At 48.6% G+C, this 18,505-nt stretch overlaps 5 protein-coding genes across 5 annotated transcripts; 3 read left to right on the top strand and 2 right to left on the bottom strand.

Annotated features, from left to right (window-relative positions):
• Window positions 1–156: 156 nt before the first annotated feature.
• On the bottom strand, window positions 157–2,754 carry LTR84_001967 (uncharacterized protein; the record flags this gene model as incomplete). The annotated part of the gene is made up of 2 exons (XM_064845585.1): window positions 157–851; window positions 909–2,754. The coding sequence occupies 2 exons, from the start codon at window positions 2,752–2,754 to the stop codon at window positions 157–159; spliced, it is 2,541 nt and encodes an 846-aa protein (XP_064707130.1).
• A 900-nt stretch (window positions 2,755–3,654) lies between these two features.
• Window positions 3,655–5,615, bottom strand: LTR84_001966 (uncharacterized protein; the record flags this gene model as incomplete). The annotated part of the gene is made up of 7 exons (XM_064845584.1): window positions 3,655–3,971; window positions 4,028–4,445; window positions 4,505–4,816; window positions 4,865–5,181; window positions 5,221–5,259; window positions 5,315–5,414; window positions 5,466–5,615. 7 exons carry the CDS (start codon window positions 5,613–5,615, stop codon window positions 3,655–3,657), a joined length of 1,653 nt encoding a protein of 550 aa, XP_064707129.1.
• Window positions 5,616–7,318: 1,703 nt separating this feature from the next.
• On the top strand, window positions 7,319–8,797 carry LTR84_001965 (uncharacterized protein; the record flags this gene model as incomplete). Its single annotated transcript, XM_064845583.1, has 1 exon — window positions 7,319–8,797. The coding sequence occupies one exon, from the start codon at window positions 7,319–7,321 to the stop codon at window positions 8,795–8,797; it is 1,479 nt and encodes a 492-aa protein (XP_064707128.1).
• Window positions 8,798–9,292: 495 nt separating this feature from the next.
• On the top strand, window positions 9,293–12,307 carry LTR84_001964 (uncharacterized protein; the record flags this gene model as incomplete). The annotated part of the gene is made up of 1 exon (XM_064845582.1): window positions 9,293–12,307. One exon carries the CDS (start codon window positions 9,293–9,295, stop codon window positions 12,305–12,307), a length of 3,015 nt encoding a protein of 1,004 aa, XP_064707127.1.
• A 527-nt stretch (window positions 12,308–12,834) lies between these two features.
• Window positions 12,835–18,375, top strand: LTR84_001963 (uncharacterized protein; the record flags this gene model as incomplete). The annotated part of the gene is made up of 1 exon (XM_064845581.1): window positions 12,835–18,375. One exon carries the CDS (start codon window positions 12,835–12,837, stop codon window positions 18,373–18,375), a length of 5,541 nt encoding a protein of 1,846 aa, XP_064707126.1.
• Window positions 18,376–18,505: the final 130 nt, after the last annotated feature.

Raw genomic sequence — 18,505 nt, 5'->3', positions numbered from 1 at the left:
TTCGCCTCGCGTGGATATCGTGTTCGTGCAGGAATCTGCGTATGTATGTTCAATAAACCTCTCCCAAGAGTATACATATGTCGAGGTCTGAAGACAAAAATATGGTAGATGATCGTAGGCTACTCAGGAAGCTAGATCAACAGGTGCAACATAGCCTCAAGACTGTTGCCCTGGAGGCATGGTGATCAGCGGCCAGCCGATCGAACCATGGCCATCAAAATAATGGGTGGGACTGAAAGTCATCGTTGGATCACCCCCACCAATTCCACTTTGCGTAAGAGGTGGTGTTGGATAACTGACATACATACCCGCTCCAGGTTCATTAAGCAAGGAGGCAAGTGATGTTGGTATCGAGTGTGATTGCGAGTGGACTGGCAATGATGCTGAGACTGGCGAGTGAATGTGGTTGAAGGAGAGCGGGTAGAGAGGTGAAGAGGGGGTGTGGTGCGGTTGAGATGATGCTTGGTTGACACCATTTGGCTGAGGTAGGAATGGTGAAAACGGCGGTGGTGGCCATGTAGAAGAACCCTGATGTGGTCCTGATGTCCCATTTAGTGGTGGCTGGCTTGCATGGTTCAGCGGCGATTGTGGTGGCAATTGATTATGCATGGGGTTCTGTGAATGCATGAAGATTGGTTGAGGAAGGCTCTTTGGGTGCGGTTCAGAATTTGACGATGCCATCGGGGATTGAGTCTCCTGTTTGAGCTGGACTGGAAAGTTTCCGTTGACGGGAGTGAAAAGACCTTGTCCCCTAGGAGATTTGATCGAATTGTCCGTCATCAGTCTCTTATACTCATACTCAAGGGCTTGCACACGAGGCTGAAACAGCCTTTGCAAGTGGTTCCCAGTTCCTATTCACGAAGATTAGTGGGTCCTAAATCAGATTGCCATAGCCAATGGAGACTTACTCAACACAAGATCAGCATAAGCCATTAGTGATATCCATCCTTTCAGCTCATTACGCATAGTCTCAAACTGCTCGACACTAACTCGTCCTAATCGTCGTCTATAGTAGTAGAGGGTAATCCCAAAGCCTGTAGCATATGCTGAAGTCGAATGCCAAGTGAAGTCGACACCTTTGTATTTGCCCGAGAGTGTATGAAAAGCCTGCAGAAGTCTTCGGGCAGACTTTTGACACATTTCGAGATTTCTCTCTTGAACTTCGGGATCCTCACTAGAGCAGCAAGCTGGGTGATGAAGGTTCAACTGATATTCGGCGGCCCACGTTTCAATTAGTAGGGTAGCAACTATCAGGTTCACATGTTTGGGCTCCAATTTGATGCATTCATCCCAATCCTGTCGCCAAGCAATGATTTTGGAGTTCAGTGCCTCCACCGTCTTCATGTAATCTGATGATGGTCTGCGGACAGCATGAATGTTGTTATGTAGCTCCGTCAACAATGGTAAGAGCTTTGCAAGGTGTAGGCAGGGCCAAAAATCGCAGAGTCCAGACAACTCGGAAACGATACCCTGTTTGGAGATTTCCGACTCCTTGATCGCCTTGGGTAATGGCAAGTCAATGTGTTGAAATTGCCATGGTGCGGGCAACCCTACCCTACACCCCGTAGTTACGCAGACACCCAGCATGGAGTGGAAAATGCGTTTGCGGAGTTCCTTCGAAAGCGGATCATCTTCACCAGGCGGCAATTTGATCTTATCAGGATCACGGTGATACTCTAGATCGATCGCCCGTACCAGTACTTTGTGGCTATAGGTCCAGGAAATGCCAGGTTTGGGTAGATTTCTGAAGTGGATGATCATGAATGCCATGGTTTGCATCGAGGCTATCGAAGGATCGTGAAAGAGTTCACGATAGAATCCCAGAGCATAGTGGAGGTAACGATGTGCATCTTCGAACTTCTCTGCTGAATGTTGATGATTTCTCACAGCAGTCTGGTGAGCAATGATGGCGAACACCATGACCACTTGAGCCCTTTCAGCTGACCGTAGCGATGCAGGCTGATCGTAGAACCTGTTCACAAGTTCGAGAAAGCTGGGTCGATGCACGATTGGTATGTATTGAGACATGATGACGAGGAAATGATTGGCGTCTTTCAAGCCATCTTCTTTGGAGGGTAATCTAGGGTCCTCGATCTTCTGGTATCCCGCTATGGTGTTGATGATGGAAGTCTTGGACAAGTTGAATATACCGGCCTCATCCTTGTTTCCATCTTGCATCATTTCACACGGCCAATCTGCAATGTCGATGGTACCGTCCATGACGTCCACAATGGTTCCCTTGACAGGTCCTGAGTATAGTGGTTCGGCATGGCCAGGCGCAGGCCAGCCAACGTACCGCGAATCTGGGATTGAGTAGAGACTCTGAACAGTGGTAGCAGGTGCAGGCAATGAGGTTGTTGGTGTCGCAGAGATGACGCGCTGGCTGTCCAGCCGCTGCAGCGGCCCGTATCTGTGCTGATATTCGGCCAGTTGCTCTCGTAAGTAAAGCAACTCATTGTCCGTCCGGTTCGATTCGCCTCTTTCTCGTGCTTGACCCGTGACGCGATCTGTCGTGTAGCACCGGAGATTCTTCTGCCGACATGGCTGGCAGGCTATGGGATCTGCATCACATTTCATCTTCCTTTCCTTACATCTGTCGCAGGCTTGTCCCGTACGGGAGGTTGCCGCCAGCTTCTTTCGCACGGCATCGCTGTAGTGGGCGGGCACTTCGGGGAGATTCTTTGCCTTTTTCGAAGGCGGGCCATTTTCTTCGGCGGAGGGAGATGGCCTTTTGACGGCTGGAGGGGTATCCATCGATTTTCACGAGTCCACGACTCGAGGCGATGAGAGGTGATAAGATAGTAGGTGCTCGTAATTGGAGGGTGTAGGAGTTGCACGAGACTAATGGCAAGTACCGTGAGACGAAACAGCGAGGGCGACGCCCCGAGATTGGAGTTTGAGGGGAGACGCAAGATGAACGATGCAGGGTCGGATAAATCTTGAGTTGGGCAATTTTAGTCCAGTCAGAAAGGGCAAGCTTCGGGCGCCTCCAGGGGTGTTTGGCCAGGCGTGACGTAAAGAAGTTTAGCGAGAGATGCTGCCAGTGGCTTGCCGATAACCGACGATCCAGGGAAGATATGGGGGTACGGAGACCAGCCCCGGGTGGTTGGTCCGTCGTCACGATCCTTAAGCGAGTTTGATGACTTTCGATAGATGTTTCTCTCTTCGGTGAATAATGATACATGCTCAGGTCAGCGAAGAGAATCTTTAGAGCTCGCGTGTATTTCAATTTGAAAGCTCGACTTGATCCACACAGACTTTATGAGTTTTCGATCGAGAAGTTTGTGCCTCGGAGCAAAGGAGGATTGAAATTCTTGGCAGCTCGAGAAACGGGGCGGATAAACCAGCGCGGAGCAGCACCTTCCTGTTCAAGAACACGTCGATGGTGGCCCAGAACTTTGACCACGATTCATTCCACACCATTCTCACCACCAGGAAGAGTATCAGGGTAGAAAATCCTTCAATCACAGTCTAGATCTAACCTATAGAAATAAGTGTCTACATAAAACATGACCTAGTGTAGCCGGGTTCCCGTCTTAGCAGATATCACAACTCTACAACTATTCCACCCACACAATTGACCGTCGTCGCCTGAACCTCGTGTCTCTTCTTGCTAGTGAAAGCCTTGCGAGCTGGTTTACCAAGTTCCGTTGTTCACGCTCCGCCACTGACAGTCGTCTTCAGCTCATCGGTGTGCAGCTTTCTCCAACTACCGAAGAATCCAACAATCGTTGAAACCCCAAAGGTAGCAATGGTGATTGCAAAGACGGCCTTCAACCCGACCATGTATGCATCAATGACAAGGGGTACTTGAGCCATCGTAAAAGCTTCACGAATCTGAGTGGCACCAATTCCCAGAACCGCGACAGGGTCGATCTCGGGAAGAGTGGCACTGAGTTTCTGTATCAGTTGATTGTTGAAGGCCGATTGCGCTGCTGAGAGGAAAAAGGAACCCCCAATCGTCATAAAGACTGTCCAGCCTGTTAGAACATACATCCCGATCATATAAAAGTGGGTGGAAACATACATTGGACGATAGCTGCCACCTGTGACATGTCCTCAGGAGTAGCATGGACTTGAGCATTTGCTAAGGCAACTTGAAATGCACCGCCACAAGCGAAGCCAACGATGATCTGATAGCCAACCCATTTGCCAGTAGTAGTGTCTATGTCCATGGTGTAGAAAAGTCCACTGCCGATCGTTCCTAGGGTGCCTCCAGCGATCCAGAATAATGGTACGATGCCGATTTTGGATAGCAAACCGCCTTGTAGGATGATGGCGAAAGTCAGAGGGACAATTAACGCAAGAGTTTTGACCCCAGAACCGATGGGACTGTCATTGAAAACACTTTGGAAGTATATGGGAAGGTAGTAGAGTACGACGAAGTACGCGCCACCAAAAAAGAACATGTAGATGCAGCCTACCAGGACATAGCTCTTCGTGAACTATCGATCCCTGCAGTTAGTCGACCATGAAATGTATAGATAGCTAGGAGAAGACTCACAAGTCGCGCAACGATCATTGCACGTTCCTTCTGGTAGATTTCCCAAACTATGAAGGATGCAAAGCTGACAACGAAGCCGACCAGCAACCCAATAACAACACTGCTGTCCCATGGATGAGTTTGGCCACCATACTGCAGTGCCAGGAGGTACTGTATTATCAGGCCCATCACAAGGACTGCACCAACAGGATCCATCTGGAGAAATTTCTCGATCCAAGAGGCTTCCGCTGGCTTCACGTGTTTGGGATTCTGGAACGTGAAAAGAATAATGGCAGCGGCCACTCCTCCTACAGGTAGATTGATGTAAAAGCACTGGAGACAAGTCAGTGAGAAGAGTTATAGCAGTGGCTCGGACCTTACCCATCGCCATGATACTTTGGCAGTGAAAGCTCCACCGAGAAGGGGCCCCAGAACAGCAGCAATACCATAAGTGGCCCCTGTAAAGCCCACAAGCTGCGGACGCTTTTCTGGAGTTGCAGCGAATCCAATGATGGTGAACACTCCAACCATGGTACCAGCTGCGCCTAGGCCCGCAATTGCTCTCCCGACTATCAGAGTAGTGGGGTTTTTAGCCACTGCACAGACGAGACTGCCGACCTCGAATATGACAATTGCGACGAGGAACCAGAGCTTTATCGTAAAGTATTTGTACACTTTCCCCCATGTTGATTGAAACCCTAAAAGTGTCAGTCTTACACCAGCAAATTATGCTAGACCAAGGTTTCGATAATCCGCAATGGCCATGCTGTGGGACTCTGCGGTGACGATCAGTATCCCGACCTGTAGCACCATCGCAGTTGGAGCACTTACTACCACCAAACGTCATGAAATATACAGCCCCATACCACGATACCTTGTTCAGGTCTTGAAACTCATCCGTAATCTTGGGAATGGCTGTACTGAGAATTGTCTGGCAACAGACTTGATTAGCATTAGTTATTCTATGAGGTATGCAACTCACATTATCAAGCGCGATTAGAAAGGTACTAAGTATGAGTGAGAGGAGAATAGCAGCAAGTCTAGCGCCATCTGGATAGTCGGTAGCAAGATCCTGCACATCATTGTTCCCAGCTTCTGGTGCTTCATCTTTTGGCTCTGTGGTATCTGACATCGTAATCGATCGTTGGGGAGTAAGATTCGTCCTAGGATGTTGAATAAGGTCAGTGCCCTGAGCTGTCAGGGCGTTGACTTTATGAAAGAATTGAACGGTCCAAGAGTTTCAATATGATGATTTCTGGCAATAAATATTTCTAGGCATCGGACGAAGCAGCAGGTGCCGCTGGGAGCACTTCATTAATTTATATATCCGAGTCATGGAGCATTACTCCACTGGATTGCCATAAGGCTCGGGATTTCTGAGTAGTTGCTCGTCCGAGTACATTCTGGGGATTGCTTGGGGCTTCCCATCTCGACTTCCGATGCAGCGTTCATTGGAATCTATTGGAGACATCTTTATAACTGAGCACTGCAAATCCAATATCAAAGTCGGAGAGGATGTGTGTTGTGTCTTCTGATGGCCTGATATCAGAAAGAACAAGAGGTGCGGTCGTCTAGAGCCCGGACAAATCAGTTAGTCGAGCTAGTGATCATGCTCGAGCGGAGGGAGCGCTTCGAGGCAGAGTGATGGCCCCTCCAACAGAATGCTTCAATATCTTACCACAGTCCTTGAAGACACTGTTGAGGTGACCGAGGTTAATGTCGTATGCCAAAGGTTGTTAAGGAAACAGGCAAGAACTCGGACGAAGCTTGAGATAGAGGTAGATTCGGCCGAATTGCTTCAGAAATGATTGGTCAGCGCCACCCGCCTAGTATCAGGCGTGCTGGAGTGAGCCAACAGATTCTCAGTCAGAATTCATGATTCCAATGCCTGCTGAAGATCCCATGCGACAACTCGGAGATTTGACAATCCAGATGTATATGCACCGGGAGAAGAAACCTGAAATTTTAGCACAGTCATAGATCGGGAGGGAGACTTGAGAAACTGACGATGCTGGCGAGCTCGGACCACCAAGTAGGAAAGCGGAGGAAAGTCCGTAAAGGCACACACAGTTGCTGGGAATGCAGACGGAGAAAGGTCAAATGCATCTTTGCACTGCCAGATGATGCCACTTGTATTATATGTCGTCGTCGAGGCAAAGTATGCGTGGGACAAGAAATTCCTGATAGTCCCGATACATCACTGGAAAGCAAGCAGTCTGATCATGGCATCCATGGTTCCGACCACCAGCCTCTTGCTCATACCAATAAGAAACGTCTGCAAGACTTGCAGAATGTTCTTGTTAGCGCACCCTCATCGCTGACCTTTTGCGAGCTCTCAACACCAGCATTGAACCTAGACTGCCCCACACAGGTTAGTCGGAAGTCCTGGTTACGCATTCTTTCACTGACAGCGGCAAGATCCAGGGAATCACCACGATAGGTAGGCATGGCGGACGGGTAGAGAAGTCGGAAGGCTCTTGCGCATCGCCAGCATCGTCGCGAACACCGGCATTCTCCCACGTCTCAACTGCAGGATCGAATAAATACACGAGGATTACTGAGGTACTTCTGCATGCTCTACCTTGTCAGAAAGACGTCCAGATCCTCCTCGATAAAGTCCTCGGAGTCTCCACGATGTGTTACCAGTTCAAGTATAAGCCCGCCACCTCAATGCGGCACGGGAAGCCCAATGAGCAAATCTCTTTCACAGACAATCTAGATCCCAGAGGGCATCCTATTCCATTAGCCAGGCAAATGTTATTGATGGCTGCAGCATTGCAGTATCTCTCGTCAAGCGAGGTAATACCTGGTCTAACCGAGCATCACCACGTCATCATGGAAAAACTTGCAGAGTCAGCAATCAAGATGGTCACCACAAATGACGAACTCCTAGGCATACTAGAGGGGTTGGAAACCATCATTTTGGAGGCTTTCTACCATGTTGATAGTGGTAATGTTCGACGAGCTTGGATTACCATGCGCCGTGCTGCCATGGCCGCACAACTAATGGGCTTGCATCGGCCTAGTCAACATCGGTTCAAAGTCATCAATGACGAGACTGATCTAGACCCTGAAGCCATGTGGGCGTGCATCGTTTTCTTGGAGCGTCTCCTGTCACTCCTGTTGGGATTGCCTACAAGCACTGCCGCGGCAGATATCGTACCTCGGGCCATAATGGGAATTCCTTCGCGTAATGGTGACATGCCAACACTCGTCGTGGATGTTACAGCCAAAATCTTGCATCGAAATGAGATCAACGTAGCACACGAGGCTCTTGAGTTGACACAAGAAGCCGACCGCAAGCTCATCAACATGACTGAACAGATGCCTTCCGATTTCTGGCGACCATTGGCACTAGAAGGCCTAGAAAAAGATTCCGACGAAGCATTCTGGGAAATTCGGCGTTGTTGGGACCACATGTGCTATTATACTCTGGTGGTTCAGCTTCATTTACCTTACATGGTGTGCCCGAGCCATGTTTCACAGAATTTGTACTCCAGAATTGCTTGCGTCAATGCTAGTCGTGAGATTTTGACTCGAGAGATTGCGGTCCGCACTTTCAATCAGAATACACCATACTATCGTCTGGGCGACTTTATGGCGCTGGTTGCAGGGCTTACACTGATGCTGGCGCATATCGTAAGTCATGGTAGTGACAAGGTGGACAACTTGCTTGCACATCAACGACTGGCAGACAGGGCAGTCGTATTGCGTGCTCTTGAATGCATGCAATCTATGTCTGAGGTGCACGAGGATCTTCTTGCCGCAAAGTGCGCCACTCTGCTCAAGCATTTATTAGCAGCTGAAGCCCAGACTGCACAGGGGCATAGTCATCCCTCAAACAAAACACTATGTCCGAGTGGCAGTTGTGAAGATGAAGACTATGTGTTGACGATCATGGTGCCGTATGTTGGTGCCATCAGAATTGCTCGGGGAGGCGTAACGACCATAGCGTCTCTCAAAACAGCACAAGATCAAGGTGCTGATGAAGATGTTAGAATCGGCTGTCTTCAGATCGTCCAAGACAATAGCCCAGGGAGAGAGGCTCTTAACACTGCCGATGGTAGCTATGGTGATGATGGCTCGCTAAATGTTGCTATGGACTCGATCAACGCAACATCAACTGAAGAGCACACGACATTAATTGCCCAGTACATGTCAGAAGACCTGTTCATGCAACAGGACCAGATGTTCCCGGATGCAGCTGCCAGCATGGATGACTGGGTGTTTCAAGGGTTCGATACTGCCTTTTTTGATGTCCTGACGCGTGAAGCTGAAAGGCCGCTCCCGGATAGTGACGGTACTGGGAGTTGATAGCTTTCAGCATCCGCGTTAGTGAGAACCTTTGCTAAGTCTCTGCACCGTCTAGGTATGTAATCCGTAGCAGGTCGCCATCGTGTCAAAGGACGTGATTGCCAAGCGAATTGTTGGGAGCTCCGGGCCGCTTCAGAGCGAACCGGTCATGGTGGTGAGTCATACCACGACATCTAGCACAGTCGAAGGTAGATAGGTGGCCGTTCCCCTCAATATGTAACCATCTTTGGTCTTGTCTTCTCAAGTCAACAACAAGTGATTGAACATGTGAAGTAAGGATCTAATACAGAGCGCTAGTCAAAACAGGGACTAGTAGCTCATAGACTCACTCCTTGGCATTCATGTTCGTCTCTTCTGAGTTTCAACATCTTTACATTCCCTCCTTTCACGTTGATGATTGGAACGAGGCTGAAGACAGCCAGATTCCGCTCAATATCGATGACCTTATTAGTATGGACTCACTCTGACTCAGGTAGGTCTTCTAGATGAGTTAATATGCCACCACCTGGACATGAGCGGGCCCAGCGAGATCTCAAGATTCCTCACCACTCTCCAGCCTCACGCACACGTGAAGAAACTGAGAGCAAAGGCTCGAACTCTTCAAAAACGTTAGACGGAGACGATACCAAGTCTCTGAGATTTGTGGTTGACCGTAAAGGCGACCGTCGAAATCTCGAATATGGTGCTCCTGATCGTTACGCCGTACCACAATATTATTCAGCAGGACATGGTTCTGTCCTTGGCCTCTCTCAAAAGTATCGAATCTCTTCAGACTCGAATGGCCGGAAGTATGTTGCAGATCTTGATCTTGATACCGTCCGAAGATCTCGAAAACAGTCTTTGCTGGCATCTAGACCCACGGAGAATGAGCAAAGGATCATACTTCCAGACTCGTCGGTTAGCTGGCATGATGCCGAAAAGGATTATATACCCTTCCAGCATGTACGAGAAAGAAGACGGAGTCGAACGCTGAATACATTGCGAGACTCATCCTCTGAAGGAGGAGAATCTGACGATTCAAACCCTAAATCAATGGCGAAACCGATACAAGCTGATGTTTTTGACGCCTTCAAAAATGATCCGATTCATCGAAGACATCTACAGCTTTTGAAAGGCACAAAAGAACGCCCTGAGAATGCACAGGCGTGGCTCGACTTGATCAACCATCAAGAGACCTCTTTTGAGAATGAAGCGAATATTGAGCTGCTAGGTTCGGCCACGTCTCGAAGTGTAGCTGACCTCAAGATAAGCCTTTACGAAAAGGCCTTGCATCATGTCAAAGAGCAGAACGCAAGGACAGTTTTGACTCTCGGCTTAATGCATGAAGGCAAGAATGTATGGGATTCTCAAACGCAACATTCTCAATGGGAGACAGTCCTTAAAAGCAACAATTCTGTGGAGCTGTGGAAGTCATTTTTGAACTTCAAACAGACAAGCGTCCTGGACCATAGTTTCGAGGAATGTATGAAGGCTTACAAGCGCTCTTTACAAGTCGCGCAGGCTATCGACGCTGGTAGAGTGAGGGATGCACATTGCATCTATATCATATTACGGCTGTCATCATATCTTTGGCAGCTTGATATGACCGAGCTTGCAATTGGTCTCTGGCAAGCTCTCCTTGAGCTCAATTTCTGTAGCCCACCCGACCATTCCCCAGATCAGCTTTTGTCGCTATACGAAGATTTCTGGGACAGTGAGCATTCTCGACTTGGCGACGAAGGGGCGAATGGTTGGGGGTCGGGCAGCAAGACTGAGGTTGTGCAAAAGGCTGACCAGAAGCCAGAGGTTAAACATGACATGGATTTAAATACCTGGGCGCATATTGAAACCAGATTATTACGCGACTCCGGCCTACCTGCAAGATCGCTGGACGAGACAGATGACATGGACCCCTATCGAGTTGTACTGTTCTCTGACATTCAGGAATATTTATTCTTGTCCACGACAGGAACAGGCGCCCAATTACTCTTGGATGCATTTCTATTGTTCTGTGGTCTCGATCCAGTCTCCTCGCTGCCCGAAACAGGGAAATGGCAAACAGATTCATTTCTTTTCAACCACTTCCCTAGTTCCAAATCCTCTCGATTGTCACCTTTACTCATGGCCGATGAAGTCGTACCATCGAATACCCAGTCAGGCGTTCTCGAGCCGCACGTGTCGAAGATAAGTCCTTACGTAGGCCTAGTTGCGACAGCGGACTCCCCGATTGGCATTTACCCCGAGTTCATCCATCGCTTGCTACTTCAGCTCACGATGTTTGCCCATGGATTGACTTCCAAGGACATATTAATGCAATACATTTTAAGTATTGAGGCCAAGACGAATCCAAAGTCGACCCGGAAGCAAGCAAAGGCGTTCTTAAAGTCGCAGCCTGAGAGTTTGCGACTGTACAACGCCTTTGCTTTAGTAGAATGTCAGTTAGGCAACTTGGAATCGGCAGAGAGGATTTGGACAACTTCATTATCGATGCAGGCATCCTTCCAAGACGTGGAAGATAATGCCATTTTCCCTATGTGGCGTGACTGGGCGTGGAGCTATATGGTCCAGAAGCTTTTCCAAAGAGCCAGATCATTACTGACGGCGATGCCAAGGGGCCAGGTATCTCTGCTTGACGTACGAAATGCAGAGCCAGGCTCAACAATTACAGCCCGGATAAAAGCAGAGAGGTTTATCTCGTTGAAGCTTGAATCTTGCATCACCAATGAAGGGGTCAATGATCTTGTAGCGCTGACTGACTTACTGGCTTTCTACAAATATTTGAATGACGGCTGTGGATTGGACAAGGCCCTGGAAGTCTACACTAATCAATTGGCATCGATTGAAAGAATTTCTCCGGAGTGGAAAGAAGACGTTGTGGAGATGATCCACGAACGCCTTGCTGAATTTCTACACGCCCACGCCACGACTTTCGGCAGGCCATTCAAGCCCAAGCAAATGATGGCCGTTATTGGAAACTCGGTCAATCTGTTCCCCAACAATTTCCTGTTACGATGGAAACAGCATCTACTTGGTCAACAAGCTGGGGTCTTGGATCGACTACGGGAATTGAATATGAATGGGCATGTTCAGAAGAACTTTGACTTCGAGGATCTCAGCGTCGCCCCAATCTGCCTGAATCTATCCATCGAGCTAGCGCGCCCGTCTTATTCAGGTAGCACTAATCATAGCATTCGAGCTGCCTTTCAACGAGCTACAGCACCGGGTTCAAATGGCATTTATTGTGTCAATCTCTGGAAAGCATACATTTTATGGGAGCTTTCAGTGGCTCAAATGAGCTATGGTGTGTCTGGGAAGGCCGCAGGAAAGGCAAAGAAAGCGGCGAATAATGTGAAAGAGGCTTTCCACGCTGCCATACACGCTTGTCCTTGGACGAAAGAGATCTACATGATGGCTTTCAAAGAGAGCTTGCTGGGTTCCTTGCTCGGTGACGCTGAGTTGAAACAACTATACCACAGCATGGTTGAGCGGGGTTTACGTGTCCGTCTAGATATCAGCGACAATGTGATATAGTCTATATGCCGTGCCCGAGACTGTCTCCGCTGGATCCGACACTTCGCAAAGGTTGAGGCCATGCTATGTAGCTGAGTGTTGCCGAGTGCATAGAAGCAGTCGACAACTGCTGAAGCCAATGGCAAGAGAGTACGAGTCATCTGCCTGGTACTGGTCATGGATTGATCCGTCACATACCTGAAGTATGTGAGATATGTGAAGTGATTCTTAGGCACATGAATGACATCTGCCCCTCCTCGTATTGCCTCACAAGGCTGAGGCCTCCTACGAGGCTGGCCATTCTTGGCACGGCCGCGGATTATCTCCGATTCTCCGCACCAAATTTTGACTCCAACTTTTTTTTGTTCATCAACTGCGGTCATACCGGCGGTCAATGGCCCATAGATTTTCTCAACAGCGAATCTTCACAGCAACATAACCTCCTACGCGGCTACGAAACCAGGGCAACTCGGTAATTTTTACAGCCCGCACAGTGGTCTATCAAATGTCGCAATAAACGTTTCGCTCCGACAGTCGCAAAGGCCTCAATGGCGACAACCTTCGCTGCGCAGCTGCGCTCCATCGCTCAGAATTCGACCAATACACTAGATCTTCGAGCACGGCGCGATGCCCATGGCGAGTCCCTGATATTCGAGAAGTCAGTTGCTGTCAAGCAAGACTGGGACACTATCTACCAAATCTGCGTTGAGGGATTTCAAGAGCTGTGTCTTTTGGATTCGAGACTGGAAGAATTCAACCAGAACCTCTTCAGCCCATACGCAAAAGCCCAAGATCGAGACCAACTCAGCAGAAAACAGAACGAGGCTCTCGGTGTGGTAATAGAAAAATGTCTGGCTCTTATTGGCGGCAAACTTCTCCTCCGCCCTGGAGTCAAAGCCGTGGAATGGCTTGTGAGGCGATTTCGGGTACACTTCTACAACACTGGGCCCTTGCTCTCGACATTTCTTCCTTATCACGAAAGTCCAGTATTCCGGAATGTCTTGAGTATTATTCCCGCAGACAAAATTACAAATGAGTGGAAGTTCTTGGGTCCATATCACAAGATCACCGCCAGTGTGCCACGGCATGCCATTGTATACAACGCCACTCACAACGAAGCATTTTTCTCAAATTTCAACGGATATGTTATTCGCGCATGTCAAGAAGGAGCAGGACACACTTTACTTCTTCGATTTTGGGGTAGCATGACCGTCGAGGCAATTACAGGACGATTAAATCAAGCCAAGAGTGGCCGAAGAGAAGTTCAGAAGCAGCGACAGGAAGATATCTTACTGAAAGTTCTTCCTCTTTTGATCGATGGCTTCGAGATTCAAGACTGTCGCGAGTTGACGATCACCTGTTTCACTATCGCTATTGTTTTGGCCAACAGCGCAGACCTGGAAGATTCCGTAATTGATTCTCTCATGGGTGCCGTGGCTCCGTTTCTCAATACTTCCGAAGAGGAGTCCCACTCTGCTCTCACATGTCTAGCCATCATCATTCCACAGAGGTCGATTCAGCGAGTTTCGAAACAAGTTCTTCAGGCTGCGATGAAAACAAAGGATCTTGATGTGAAACTTTTCCAATTACACTCCCAAGTTCCTGTGCACGATCTGCTCGAGGCTTTGCTAGCTTCTTCACTACTGGCCCTCAAGAAGAGAGCCAATGAAGCGAAAATCTCATTCACAAGTTCTCTACTAAAATTATCACCTCAGATTTTGAACCCGAGTGCGATCAGCAAATTGATTGCCTTGTTGCTTCATCAGGTACAGCAGGCTGATGCATCTGAAGAATTAGCATCCAATGTTCGAGTAAGATTGATCGAGATGTTACAGACGTTGAACACCATGCCGAATCTTTCAGAATGCTTTTCTCAAGCCGCTTCACTGGCTGGAAAATCTCTATTAGAGGTCGAGGGCATTATGGGAGAGATTGTAAAAGCTCCCGTTCAGCCCATGCTTTTGGATGCAGATACTATGGAGCTTGAATCGGATCATCTTCCCGAAAAGTCACAGACTAAGATAAACACCGTCTTAGGTGATCTTCCAACGCAACCAGGTGAAGAATCCTTCTTTGAGCCGAGAAGTTCTCACTATGCACAATTTGCTCAGGCTTTCAGAACCTGTAGCAGAAGCACTGCTCATTTGAAATTATTCGAAGAACTCCCTCTCTGGGAAAATGAGGAGACTCAATTTCATCATCTTTATGAGAGCTTTGTTCTTAGACTTGCCTCAAGCGCTTCTGATGCATCAGATCGTGCTATTGCAATATCCAGCATCATAAAGCGAGTTGAGAGCTATTCTCACGCGACGTGTCAGTTTCTCCTTCCCCATCTGACCGTTTTGCTCTCAGATTCTGCACATATCGTTAGGCGAGCTACTGCGACAGTCATGGCAACCCTACAGCAACACCTTGGTGAGGATCATCTGGAAGGGTCATCTGAACGCAGTGAAGATGCGGAAGTTCACGATGCGATGGCACTTCCCAAAACTAAGCGAGTACCTTCCAGAAATCTCGCAAAAATTATTCAGCAAGCATACGTCCCTGCTCTGGAAGAGTGCATCCTCGATTCCATGCACGTCAGCAGAATTCTGCACATTGCACTTGACAGTACTCCACCTTCGGTTTCTAACGGGATCAATGTCAATATAGAACTCAAAAAGCAGTTACGACACAACTTATTCGACCTTCTGACCACGTATGCAGTTGCATGCCCGTTGTGGAAGATCCGAATATCCACCGTGGAGTTACTTGATGGCGTCCAGAAGGTGGGAAATACTGCCACCAGTAAGGTCCTTTCACCAATTCTCAACGCATGGGCTGCCTATTCGGAAGCTGAAGCCACAGAAATTGTCAACTCGGAAGGCCTCTCGGTATCCAAAGTCGATCAGACTCTGGTTCGATTGGTCAATGCGCAAGATGCAGAAGCAGTAGAACGTTTTCTCGTGATGCTTGATGATAAGCACACGCACATTCGACCTGCCCTTGTAGATGCCTTCTTCGATCGTGTCGGGGCGATCTGGCCAGATATGCGCTCTAGTGCTCAGGTTGCGGCTACGACTCGACTTTTTGAAATGTCCTTCACCAAGGATACCCTCCTTGCAAGAGGCAGTCGCAAAGTCTTACAATCTAGCTCTCTGAAAACTCCTGTGCTAGCCACAATTCTTGAGCACGCTCTTGTTGGTTTGACGCAGATGCAACCAGAAGGACCACCCAAAAAGAGGATTAGAACGAGTCACAGCAGAGAAAGTATGTCGAAAGACCTTGTGCTCGATTTCGACCCGGCAGTTTCGAGGTTGACTTTTGCCCTGGAGATTGTGGACAGTTCCAAGCCAGAAACTCATCCTGAGTTACTCCCTTATCTTTTTGATCTTCTTCTCACGCTGAGGCGTCTCAAAGAGAAGACTACTTCAGAGTCACCATATCTCCTTACCCTCTGCCTCAGCAGCATCTTGGCCATTGTCAATCAAGCTCTCACTACACGGAAGTCAGTGATCGACTTGTCTAGTATTCGTGCTGATCTGGTCATCGAGTGCGTTCGATCGTCCGACAGTCCCCAGGTTCAGACAACGGCACTGCTACTTGCCGCATCATTGGCTTCTGTGGCGCCCGATCGGATCTTGCACAATATCATGCCCATCTTCACTTTCATGGGTAATAGCCTCTTTTCGCAGGAGGATGAACGTTCAGTCTACGTCACCAACCAAGCAATCGATCAAATCATTCCTCCATTAGTAAGAACATTGCAGAAGCAAGATGCAAAGAACTTGATCAGCGCAACCTCAAGCTTGCTCTCCAGTTTTGTAACTGCTTACAGCCATGTGCCTCATCACAGACGTGTCGCATTCTACCATCGATTGCTGGCCCGACTGGGTGTGGATGACTTTGCATTTGCTGTCATTTCGTTACTTGCGACTTCCCATCAGCCATATAATGATTTGCCAGAGTTCTTCGCTACTCTCATGGGTGGTTCCGCAGCTCCCACCCAGCTTCTTACCTATAGAAAAATCATGGATTTATCGCAGGATTTGTTCGCCGCTAAACCGCACAATGCTGAGTCTTTGCTGAATGTGGCAGCCAAATCCAAAACAGAAAGGGGGTCTATTGCGCAGATCTTGTTTGCAACTGCTGCCAATCTGCTCAAATCAACAAGTCTGAAAGCACAGGCACGGCGACTCAGCAAATTCGGGAAGACCATGTCTGAGCAATTCCAAGAAGAATACAAGGCTTGCATTCGACAGGTTTTAGCACTTATGCAGGACCAGAAAGCTGACCACCCAGAACTTGTATCGCCTACAAGGAACTGTCTGAGTGCTCTGCTCGAGCTACCTTCTTTGGCAGAATTTTTGAACACTGTGCCCGGGCTTCTTCAAGAACTCGAACAATCTGGTGATCAAGAACTTCAAGTGCTAGCTCTTAGAGTACTAGCCAGTCAGCTTCAACACAATGCGGCCAAAGATTCAAAGACAAACTCTGAAGCGACTGGATTCCTTCCCACACTGATGACGATCATAAAGACCTCGGGCAACGAAAATTATCGACACGCAGCGATTGTATGTCTCGACAGGATAGTGGACGTCTATGGTCGTAAGAACCCAGACTCAATCCTCGAAGTGGCCAATGTTCTTGTGCAAGGAGACCATGGCATCAGTTCTAATGATGCCAGAACTCAAGTGATGGCCGTCCTTTGCCTAGCTTCGATGATGGAGGTTTTGAAAGAGACAGCCATTCCGATCATTCCACCTTCCATGTCCAAAGTGCTCGATATCCTGAGAACCAGTACTGGAGGCAGTAGCCGCAACACAGAGTTACACAGTGCAGCTTTTGCATTGCTGTCGGCATTCGTCTCACATGTGCCATTCATGATATCGGACGAGCATGTTGTCGAGATCATCAGGTTCTCGTACGAGTCTGCTAGGGCAAAATTGGATGTTTCATGTACCGAGTCAAGAAAAGAGACTCTATCTCTGATTGCACACAAGTTGGATCTTGATATCGTGACAAATGGCCTCCTACTGGCGCTTCAAGAGGTAATTTCTAGCTCAGTCATGGATGCCGATGCCATCTCCGAGCTACTTATTTTCATACACCAAACTATAGAACGGTCCTCGAAGTCCTCAGTTGTGAAATCTTCGGATTTGATATCGACGTTAGTTCTACGAATATTGGATCTCCGTCGTCTCGCACAGGTCGCTGAAAGTCCAAACAACACCGAAGAAGACAAAAGACATCTTACAGATGAGGATATCCTCACTGTCGAATCAAGACTACATACCCTTGTCATTTCCTTCATCTACAAACTCAATGACACAACCTTCCGGCCCGTTTTTGAGAGTTGGATCGACTGGGCGATAAAAGGGGTAGATCTATCAGAGGTGGAAGATTATCACTCCAACTCAGCTTCAAAACTGGCCCGTACCACCAGTTTATTCAACCTCCTCACTCATTTCTTTAACGCCCTCAAGAGTATTGTCACAAGCTACACTTCATACATCCTCGAGCCAGCGAACCAAGTACTGTTGGAAACGTTAAACTCGATCACTGAAACCTCAACTTCTCACAACACAATACCACTCTATTCATCAACACTTACACTCCTCTCGACAACCCTCGCCCACGATGCCGATGGCTTCTTCACCTCCCCCTCGCACTTCACGCCATTATGCACCAATCTCGTCTCCCAACTAACACTCCTCAGCACAAAAACAAAAAGCAAATCCCTGCGCAAGATAATCGAAGCATCGGTACCAAGCACGCTGATTGCGCTGGCGACCGCCACGATCGACACGCCGGCGCACCACCACGCACTGAATCACCAACTCTGCCAGCTGCGCCACAACGACTCGGCCGCCGTGCGTCTCGCGGCTATTCGCCTACAGATCGCGCTGACGGAGGACGAAGAGGTCGGCGACGAATGGGTCAACAACGTCGTCGTCGGTACCGCGACGGAGGGTGTGGGCGGCAGTGGCGAGACCATGGTCTACGTCAACGAGAGTCTCGAGGACGATGACGAGGCTGTCGAGGCCGAGGTGCGCAAGTGGGTCCGCATAGTCAGGGAGAGGGTCGGCGAGGATGTCTTTGAGGTGTGAGCTGGGATCATTCTAGTCCGAAGATATCACTGCTGTCTGTACGGACGTGTTGTGGCGCTATCATATGTTGGACCTTTGTGTAGCGTCTCTTTTGATATGTGGCATGGGATTGGAGGAGTAACTCAAGAGT

Source organism: Exophiala bonariae (assembly GCF_035927105.1).
Source record: "Exophiala bonariae strain CCFEE 5792 chromosome Unknown scaffold_11, whole genome shotgun sequence".
Taxonomy (NCBI): domain Eukaryota; kingdom Fungi; phylum Ascomycota; class Eurotiomycetes; order Chaetothyriales; family Herpotrichiellaceae; genus Exophiala; species Exophiala bonariae.
This window is presented reverse-complemented; position numbering and strand designations above follow the sequence as displayed.